A 10,491-nucleotide genomic window follows, 5' to 3' on the forward strand; every position below is an offset into this window, starting at 1 on the left:
CAGCAGCGGACACGAAGGCATTGCCACCAGAAGGGCTCTGAGCAGGGGCAAATGATGTCTTCAAAAAATAAATCTGTGCTGTTGAGACAGAAATCCAACTTACGCCAAAGGCAACTATTTTCTTCGCCGTTTTCCCTTTTGTACCAAGTAGCTGAAGTTCACTGCAATGGCTCATGCAGATTTTTAATGGGTTTGTGTTTCCCTCCCTTATATTAGTCCCAGCTGAGATTTTTCTTTTGTACAGAGAGCAACGAGGTAACAGAAGGGTTTTGTTTTGCTTTGTATTCATCAGGGATCAACCAATGTGGTTTACCAAGCCCATCACGTCAGCAGGAGTAAGAGAGGACAAGTCGTCGGTACCAGAGGTGGATTTCGAGGCTGCACGGTTTGGCTAACAGGTATTTTTCATCTGGGCGTGAAGCGTGGCTTCGTGTGTGAAACCCACTTGCATGGCCTGGAGGTGGGGATTTGGGATCCACGGGAAACATCAGTATTCCTGGGAATTGAACTGAACTGCAAAGAGTTTACACGTGGGAAACACTGACACGTGATGCTGGTACAACAAGATATTCTCCCTGGCAGCTGCTGCCCATAACTAATGTTTTTATGAATTCCACAGCTGTTATCAGGCTCCTTTGAACATGTCAGAAGCCCTAAGGGTCACACTTGTTGTTCCCAAGTGTGGCTGAGGAAGCCTTGGCTCAAATCCAGCCAGTCCTTGGCGGTGAAATGTACTCAGGGTTGTCCAAAACAGCATGCGGATGTTTTCATTCTGGGTCACCTAGGTTTACTGCGTTTGGAGTGACTTCGTGAGCAGCAAAACAAGGCAGTCCTCTTGTCTGAAGAATAAATACTCCCAGACAGTGAGTTGAGCTGGAAGCGATTCCTTGCGCAGCCATGGCGGGTTTCTTACATTATTGCTCATTTTGTACGCCTTCCGATGTGTTGCCCTTCTCTTCTGCTTTGAAAGATAAACTTATTGTTTGGGGATTAGGGGCTGCTAGAAATGACAATTGCATTTATTTACACAACTCTATCTTTTGCCGCTTGTCCAGTTGTTTCTTTGCTTGCTAAATATTGGTATTTTCTTTGACTGCTGGAAGATGTTGAAAGACGTACTTGGAAGGGTTTGTAAAGCCATTCCGATTTCCATTTGAATGCCCTACATTGCCAGCTCAGGAGGGCTATCGGTTAGTCTGTTATACTACAAAAACAGAAGGCACAGCCAGCAGGATTCATCTCTGCCCAGCCAGGTTTCCTCTCCAGCACAAACATGGCTACTCTGCATCAGACTGAAAGTCCACCTCGCCTGGGGTCTTGTCTCCATGAGTGGTCAATAGTAGGTGTCAGGCAAAGGGTATAAAACCAGGTGAGCAGATGGTGCTATCTCCATAGGAGGTTCTCCAAGGCTAAGTGTTCTCTGAGACAGGTGTGATGTTTGGAGGTGTTATCTCTCCTGAGTCAAGGTCCTCTTCCATCTCAAGGAGTTCTCAACACATGGATCCCAACTTGAGGGAGAGGAGGAATTTGGTGCTCCAGGTGCGCTTGCTGCTTTCTGACACAGCCAGTAGCAAGTGCTTTTTGTGCAAGTGGATGGAGCTGGGATGGGAAGCAGCCACCTCATTTTGGATTGTTGTCTTTCTGGCTGGTGACTCCAGGAGACACAGGCAGCCGAAGATGTGCTGCTTGTCTACCCAACCATCCTGCTCCTGCTCACACAGATCTGGGTGCTGCTCCTGCAGAAGGAGGTGTCTGTGGATGCAGAGGGGCAATTGCTGCTGGAGCCTGTCCCACCCCACACGGTTGCGGCAAGAACTTCTCCTTGGGTTCCGTCTGGAAGAGCAGTTGGCTGTTCATAGGGGGAACAGGAGGAGGAAGAGGAAGATGCAGAGAGACTTAGAGGCAACAATATCCTTTCAGGCTTCTACTTACTGGTACCTATTTGTCCCACCACGGCCCAGCAAGACGTACTTTTGCAACACTGCTGGGTTGAACCCCTCCAGATGCTGGAATGTAGCAGCTTTTCTCGTAGCATTAGTGCTACCCCTTCAAATAAGGAGAGTTGACTAGGGCTCTGTGGTGGTAACTGTGTGCTAAAAAGATGAATCCAACTTCCCTACCCCGTTCTTTCCTGAAGCAACTTCTGACAGAAGGAATTTCTTTGCCCGTGTCCCAGGAGGTATTGTGTTATGCTGTCATTTTCAGTCTTTTACCCTCAAACCTGAACCTTACTTTTCTGTCTCAAACAGGCCTTTCTGGAGCTGGCAAGACAACCATTGGCTTTGCTCTGGAAGAGTACTTGGTCTCTCATGGCATCCCTTGCTATTCCCTGGATGGTGATAATGTTCGGCATGGTTTGAATAAAAACCTGGGTTTCTCAGCTGGAGACCGCGAAGAGAACATCCGCCGCATCGCAGAGGTTGCCAGGCTGTTTGCTGATGCTGGGCTCGTCTGCATAACTAGTTTCATTTCTCCTTTCGCAAAGGTAAACCCGCTGCATCATATTCTGCTCTTCTCTGGGCAGCCTTCATCTCATGATTGTTCTTAGGGAAGAGAGATTTATGTAGAGGACTTCCTGTATATATGCCATCAGACACTCCCTTTTGCTTCTTCTCTGTTCTTTTGTAGAACGCCAGCAGTACGCAGAACTACACACAATCAGTACAAATTTCTGGAGGGCAGTTTGATGTGACCTCTTTGAATATATTCAGTGTTGCAAATTGATTAAAAGCTAAGAGAAGTTTAAAATCTCCCTACAGAGGCTCCTACTATTAACTCTTGATATCACTCTTGATATCACTCTTGATATCACTATTAATACTGAAGAAGTATTGATTGTGTTGCTGTGCTTCCTGAGAAGACCAAGTAGCTGCCATTGTCAAGCCGATGCAAGCAGTTCCTTTTTTCAGCACAGGGCAGATAATTATTCGCATTCTAAAGTTCTGCTGTCCTCCTTAATGAAGAGATCTTCTTGATGTTTCAGATGGAAAAAGCTGAAAACAGATCAAAGTTGTAGATTGGTTGGGTTTTTTTTAAAGTATCTTTAAAGAAAAGGGGGGGAGGGAGATGAAAAACCTTTATTATACTTAGTGTAAATTTAGTAAATCTATACCAGAGACAAATTTACCTGTGTTGAATTCCAGGGCATGTCATGTAGTAGGAAGGTGCTTGCTGCAGTTTACACACATATGATTTTCCTGTCTTTCTTCTACCAGGATCGTCAAAATGCACGGAAAATTCATGAGGCAGCTGGACTTCCTTTCTTTGAAATCTTTGTAGATGCTCCTCTAAATATTTGTGAAAGCAGAGATGTGAAGGGCCTGTACAAAAAGGCAAGAGCTGGAGAGATCAAAGGTACGGAAGATTGAGCTCTTACTTTTGCCTTTTGCTTTCCAAAGCATTGGCTAGCTTGTTGTTGTAGCTCTGCACGTGGAGGTGGGTTTCTAAAGGCTCTCTGTAGTGTAGAAGATTATCCTCTTTTCCTAATCTTACTGTCACAAGTGTCACTCGTAGTACCTCGTATGATTGAATGCTCGCTGGTTGGTTGTACAGCATTCTTGGCTCTAAGGGCACTGAGTATTACGTTAAATAAATTTAGTTGGGTTTAATTGTCCGTAGGATTCACGGGGATTGACTCAGAGTATGAGAAGCCCGAAACTCCTGAACTAGTGTTGAAAACGAATGTTACGTCCGTGTCTGAATGTATTCAGCAGCTTGTGGAGCTCCTCCAGACACAAGTAGGTCATTTTTTATGCCACTGCTGCCGGCAGCTTTTTAAACCTGCTTTTGGATACTGACTTTTTGGTGTACACTTAAAAACCAGCGTGTTACTTACAATTGCTGTCTGTCTTTCTCTTCCAGAACATTGTGCCCCAAGGCTCAATTAAGGATGTTCTTGAGCTGTTTGTACCTGAAAATAAACTCAATAGTATCCAAGCTGAAGCACAGATGCTGCCATCCGTAGAGATCACTAAGGTATTGTTATCCACGGATGCTGTGCTGTGATGCAGTCGTTATTTAGCTGTTTGAAGGGTCAAAGCTTCGATGGGGATGCTGCTAGAGGGGGTTCTGCTCCTCTGATGGCTCTGTCCTTTTGTGGCTGTGGTTTATGACGAGCTGAAGTGTGGTCCTGATACTCGACCATTTTCTGCCGTGTCTCCACCCTGTGCTGTAGCAAGCCAGGGCCCTCAGTCTCCTTCGTTGCGTTAGTACAGCCCCACAAGCAGTTGTGCCATGAAAATGCGTGAGGCTGGCTTAAATAAAGCCAAACCACCCCCCCCTCCATGGCTTTCTCCCCCTCTATGAACGTCCTGAATTTGAAGCAAAACAAATGAGAGCACTTTTGTAGCAGAAAGGAAGGAAAAGCAAGCTCTGAGCGTGACCTGGTGACAGGAGTGCCCTTTGGGTTTGTTTTGCAGCTGGATCTGCAGTGGGTGCAGGTGCTGAGCGAAGGCTGGGCCACTCCGCTGACCGGCTTCATGCGCGAGGCAGAGTACTTGCAAGTGATCCATTTTGGCACCCTGCTGAATGGTACGAATCCCCATGCTTTGCGTTAACCTTGGCCTGCAAGCCGCTGCGGGATGTGACGCTTACCCCGCGGTGTCTCGGCAGGCAGCCGTACGGAAAAACTTCATGCTCGGCAGTGTTGTCCTCCTTCTTTCCTCTCGCTTGTTAAATGCAAGGGCTCGTAAAGGACCATGGGGGCCAGGAAACCGTGCTCCAAAATGCACCAAAGGGTACAAAACGTGACAAAGTTCAAGGTGCTGTGGCCAGGGCCTTGGCTTACAGCTTTGACGTCTCGCACGGTGCCGATCAAACATTTCGGGACCCATTGTGTAACTATTTTCATGCTTGGTTATACCAGGGTAAATAAAGGTGCAAACCCAGAGCCAAGTAAGTAGGGAGGCTGCCAGGCTGAATTTGAGGTGGGAGGAGAAGGCAGCTGTTCCTTGGAAACAGGAGCAGAGCCTGATTTCACTTATTTTTTTTTTTTCTGTTTTCTTGCTTATCCATTACCATAACTTGAAATAAAATTCAGATTTATCTATTCATTAGCAACAGGTTAGAGGTGCATCATTCCTGGAAAAGACAAAGAGTATTCAGGCAGTGATTGTCTGTCTACAGCTGAGACCGGGGCGGTAGATATTTCTGTCCTGTTTCTCAGCTGTAGATGCTGTCGCTGTGACTTCACGTGCACGCAGGGCGCTTACTTTGGGTTTTGTAGACCTGATAGCGATCTCTGGCCTCAGGGATGTGGGATCTTGGTGAGCGAGTCCATTTGAGCCTTGCTCTCCTTCTAGAGGATCCCATGGTCGTGCGGGTCAGTGACTTGCTGCTGTTATTAGGATTTGGGCACCGTGCAGCAGATGCAAAGCTTGCTTTGGACCGGAGGAGTTTCTGCGTGGGGACTTCTGCTTTTGGACATGTTGTAGCCTTTTATCTTCCGCCAGGTGTGCAAACAGTGTTCAAAAGCACATGTCCTTGTTATCAGACCCCAATCTGTGGTCTTTGAGCTGCCTGTCGTGCCTGACGAGGCTGCAGAGGTACCCTGTAATGACCGCGTTGCTCCAGAGCTCCACACTTTGTGCCAGAGGCTTGTCTCAGAGAGCAACTGGTTTTGGGGTGCCCCCTCCCCCCTCCCCAACCTGTCGGCATCACTGAGCACAACTCCTTTGGCATCCATGGGCAAACGTTCAGGATTTGTAGAGCTCTGTGGGGTCAAGGACAAAGCCCGGGACACCAGCTTTTACGAGGGGAAACTGCTCTCCAGAGCAAGGTTTTTGTAGTAGAGGGCATCAACATCAATCCCCGGTCCACCTTGTCTCCACGGAGGTCTCCAAACTCAACATCTGCATGGTCAGGCCCACAGGGTGACGTCTGAGCAGGAAGGAGAACATCCCTGGTTTGCTTGGATGAGCTTTAGGAAACGGTGGATGGTTTCCATCTCATGGTGCTGAGGCTGGGGTATGGCATTGCCAAAGAGAGGTTTGAGGCTGGTCTTTCCAGAGTCGTTGGTCAAGCCCTTTTGCCCTGGGGTGATGTTTTTGGCATCTCCAGCTGTTCCTGGAAGGGCTGTGATAGTTTTGGTGGACTTGTGCAAGTTAGTGCTCCTCTCGCTCGGACTTTGAGCAGTAAATCCCGACTTGATACAACCAACAGTTAGGTGGATGAGGTGCTTTGTGTAGGGGCATGATGGCCACCAAGAAGAGAGGTGGATCTACACGTCGTAGGGCAGCAGGAGTGCCGCGGAGTCTCCAGCGCTTTGCCCTCCGCACCAGCGACACGTGCAACTGTCGGGACTGGGTGACAACGAAAGTGTAGGTGTTGTACATCGCTCCCGGTCACTGTGACCCGTGTTGGATGGGTGAACGCCAGAGAGGCCGGGGCAGCGCGGTGGAGGACCCTGCCTACAGTTAGGCCGTGCTTGCTGGAGGTTTTAAACAAGCGGCTTTGGTTCTTGAAGTGACTACTGTAACCGGTGCTGGTGAGTGTTAATTATCTTAATTGTGTTTGTATTCTCCCAGGAAGGAATCGCTCTGTAGCTGGTATGTATATAATTGTTCTTAGGTTGTACGGAAATTACTGCAATTAAATTTTTTTGCTAACAAGTAATTTTTTGAGATTTTAAAAAAAAAAAAAAAAAAAAAAAAATTTTAAAAACTAACAAAAACAATATAAGACTAGACACAACCATGACCTGTTTATGATTCAAGCGGTTACAAGGTGGCATGACACACCCCGTGTCCTACCGACCGGTTTGCACAAAAATCCCAGTCATGTAATTTTGTAATTACCTTTGCTGGAGTGATTTTTTTTTTTTTTTTTAATTTTATTACTGTGCATCTTGCATTTGGAAATAGAGCATGGAGATCCTCAGTTTCAGCATTATTTGTTGGTTTCATAATCCATCTTTTTCCACACTTTGACTGATCACTGGTTAATATAATTTAAATGTATGAAGCTGATATTGATTGCATCCCCTGTGACTATAGTTATGATTATTCATGAAAGTGCTTGAAAATTGCCATCTGACAGACAAATGATACCTACTCATGAATTAAAAGTAAATGCAAGCATTTTAATAAAGATTTTAAAAAAATGTATGTCATAGTCAAAATCCTCAAATTAAGACTCTCAAGGGTCCAAAATTATTTCAGTCAGATCAGAACAAATTGAATCAGTGATTTGTTTGCAAATGAAAACCCATGGGAGAGGCTGATTCTTCTATATTAATACCGGGATATCCAAGGAGAAATGGGAGGACCGTAGTGGAGTGGGGATAAAACCAACAGGACTTCAAGGTATTTAGAGACAACACTGGAATTAAAAATTGCATGTGCAAATGTAGACTCCCTGTGTACACACAAAACCCAGATTAATACAGAGATATAAAGGAAGAGGAGTAACAGTATAGAGATAGCCAGAAAAAAAAACAGAGGAACAAAGCAAAGCATGAGGGTGCTTTCCCTGTTGGAAGAGGCAGTTCAGGAGGTGGCAGGGAATGCAATGCCCTGGGGAACACCAAGCCAGAGCTGTCTTAACAGAGGTTGTTCTCCTGGCAGAGTAGGTAGGGGTTATATCCAGGGTTGCGTTTTCCAAGTACACCTAAATTTTTCAAAGAGATTTTACAAGAAGTTAACTGGAGAAGAACCAATCTTTCCAGGGAGATGGAGCGTGCAGAAAGTAATGAAATGCTCCAGGTGTCTTTGAGTCATCTCTGGCCCAAAGATAAGGAGCTTTCTTATTCCACTGACATCCACTAAAAATGAATAAATGTACATGATTGATGGTGAATCCCTGAGCTAGTCCTGGAAAACTTGGCTCTCCAAAAGGAGAACGTGTACCTCTGAAAAACCTCAGTTTCCTCAGTGCCCACAACCAGTGCCCGAAGCTGGAGGACGTTAAAATCCTCCCCTTCTCTTGTCAGATGGTGTTGTCAACTTGAGCATCCCCATCGTGCTGCCGATCTCCACGGAGGACAAGGAGCGGCTGGAGGGCTGCGAGGCGCTGGCGCTCAGCTACGCGGGGCGGAGGGTGGCGGTCCTGAAGAACCCCGAGTACTTCGAGCACAGGAAGGAAGAGCGCTGCGCCCGCATCTGGGGCACCACTTGCGCCAAGCACCCGCATGTCAAAGTAAGTTTGTCCCTTCGCTGCTCTGGGAAACCTGGCCAGGATGGGAAGTGCATGCAGAGGCTGGAGAACCAAACTTTTCCAAGGTTTCAAGGGCCGTGGGTATTGGATCTGCTCTCCAAGCCCAACTCCTCGCTGGGAACCACTGCGTCGAAAGCAGGCAGGACTGAATTTTTAGGCTCACAAGTTCATGCTGCGCTTGCTGCTTAACGAGAGCATTGAATAACAAGCACAAGGTGAAAGGGAAAACGAATGTGCTGTGAGGAGTTGCTCCTTTCATTCACTCATCTTCACTGATGTGCCTACATCCAAATGTTTTTAGCATGACCACCAGCTCAGCCCCCAAAGTTTTCCTGCGCCTGGGGTGTGATGATCTCAGTGATGTTGTCAGATGCTAATGCTGCAAGTCGCTGACTCGTGCTCCTTTTAGCTATGTTTTACTCCTCAATTTGGCTGTTTTGTACAGGCAGCCGACAAGGGTGTTACATTTTTACAGCTTCTCTCTTCCCACTTACTCTCTGGCAGTACAAAGAACATCATCCCTTAGAAAGGCAGAGCTCCAGCTTACATGGAGTGACTTGAGCTGTATGCTTAAAAAGGCTAAAGCTATGTTAATTCTTTTCCCCTACCTTAAAATACCTCTTTTAATTATTCAGCGGCAGTTGCTCACCTTGCAACGGGCTTATTCCTCCTGCATATTCCCAGGAGGAAAGAGCAAAGAGTGAGGTGGAGGAAGGTCTTGTGCCATAACTTGTAGACTTCTGGCTGCCAGAGAGGAGTCCAACACCCAGCTGGGTGCAGTGGTAGGGACTCGGTGGCTGATGCCTCGCTTTACGGGGTTGCGCTGCTCACGTCGTTCAGGTCACGTGGTCGCTGTAAGAATATTTTCCACCTACGATGTGCTGAATGAGAAGGGAAGATCACCCTACAAGCAGAGTCAAGCCTGACACTGTTCAAAGGAGACTGGGAAAGGGGAAAAGAGATGTCCCCTCCATAATGCATGTGTGTGTAATTCACAGATGGTGATGGAGAGCGGAGACTGGCTGGTTGGTGGAGACCTCCTCGTGCTGGAGAAGATCAAATGGAACGACGGGCTGGACCAGTACCGCCTGACACCACTCGCTCTCAAGCAGAAGTTCAGAGAAATGAACGCTGGTGAGGGCCCTGGGTTAGCGCTGGTGACACGGCTCTTCTTGCTCTACCTGGCACCGGGAGATTTGTGTGATCTGTGATTACTTGCTCTCGAGCTCACGGCACTTGGCAGATTGCTTCTGTGTGCTCCCAAAATGGGACTGTTCAGGTGGGGTGAGCAGTAAGAGGGACGCAGGGCACGGCACAAAAAGTGGTGTGGGGTCTCTTCGGTTAAGGACCGTGCTTGTGACGGGCTCTGTCCTCAATGGGCCTCTCCGAGCACAGGACTGGAAAGTGTTGAGCGTCTTGTGCATGTCCTCCCTGGCAGGTCAGAGCCTCTCCTTACGCAGCCCAGGCATTTAAATCCCTGCACTGATGTGCTTGGCCTCCACGTGTGGGGGACAGCTCAGGTGTCTTCTCCCAGGTGTGTATCCCAGCCGGCTGGCAGGCATCAGACATCTACCCTCGCTGTGGGGAGAGAGCGTTGGCCTTCCTGAAGGTGCCATTGAGCTTGGAGAGGTGGCAGGTCGCTTAAGAAGTCAGGGAACTCGGTGGAGGTGTCCAGTGGCACGTCAAAACATTGCAGGAGAGCTGATAGTACTGAAATCAGCCCTGAAGGAAGGATGTGCAATGAAAATAAACTCGGCAGAGTGATGAAGAGGCGCTGTACACGTATGAAACACTCATCTATGATATTTAAGGCCTTGCTTATGTGAAGATAGATAGGACATACATCTTACAACGTACATACCTTGTGACTGTGTCGAAATGTGTATGTGCGTCAAAATGTGTGTAAATGAAGCTGCAGGGTCTGATGGTCAGCGCAAGCCTGTGACCCTCTGAATCTTTCCCTTTTAGATGCTGTCTTTGCATTTCAGCTGCGCAACCCCGTCCACAACGGGCACGCCCTGCTCATGCAGGACACACGGCGCCAGCTTTTGGAGAGGGGTTACAAAAACCCCGTGCTTCTCCTGCACCCCCTGGGAGGATGGACCAAAGATGACGATGTCCCGCTGGACTGGCGAATGAAGCAGCATGCAGCGGTGCTGGAGGAGCAAGTCCTGGACCCCAAGTCGACCATCGTTGCCATCTTCCCCTCTCCCATGCTCTACGCCGGCCCCACAGAGGTAACGTAACCATCGGCTGCTCACCGTGACAAGGCGTGAAGCCTATCCGTGGGGATGCCTGCTGCCAGCCTGCCCGCGCAGCTCCAGAAAGCCACCGGGGAGG

General features: G+C 48.0%; 1 protein-coding gene across 1 annotated transcript in view; it reads left to right on the forward strand.

The window, feature by feature from the left end:
* Nucleotides 1–292: 292 nt before the first annotated feature.
* The window catches only part of PAPSS2 (3'-phosphoadenosine 5'-phosphosulfate synthase 2), a gene marked incomplete at its 5' end in the record, with an annotated part of 11,839 nt that continues 1,640 nt past the window's right edge, over nt 293–10,491 (forward strand). Inside the window, 10 exons of the mRNA XM_009706565.1 lie at nt 293–398; nt 2,250–2,485; nt 3,216–3,354; nt 3,619–3,737; nt 3,862–3,975; nt 4,419–4,530; nt 6,525–6,545; nt 7,928–8,133; nt 9,150–9,285; nt 10,120–10,388. Coding sequence (XP_009704867.1) covers nt 293–398; nt 2,250–2,485; nt 3,216–3,354; nt 3,619–3,737; nt 3,862–3,975; nt 4,419–4,530; nt 6,525–6,545; nt 7,928–8,133; nt 9,150–9,285; nt 10,120–10,388 — 1,458 coding nt within the window. The remainder of the gene's footprint in view (nt 399–2,249; nt 2,486–3,215; nt 3,355–3,618; nt 3,738–3,861; nt 3,976–4,418; nt 4,531–6,524; nt 6,546–7,927; nt 8,134–9,149; nt 9,286–10,119; nt 10,389–10,491) is intronic.

The sequence above is a fragment of the Cariama cristata genome, unplaced genomic scaffold, assembly GCF_000690535.1.
Source record: "Cariama cristata isolate BGI_N322 unplaced genomic scaffold, ASM69053v1 scaffold12948, whole genome shotgun sequence".
Lineage (NCBI taxonomy): Eukaryota > Metazoa > Chordata > Aves > Cariamiformes > Cariamidae > Cariama > Cariama cristata.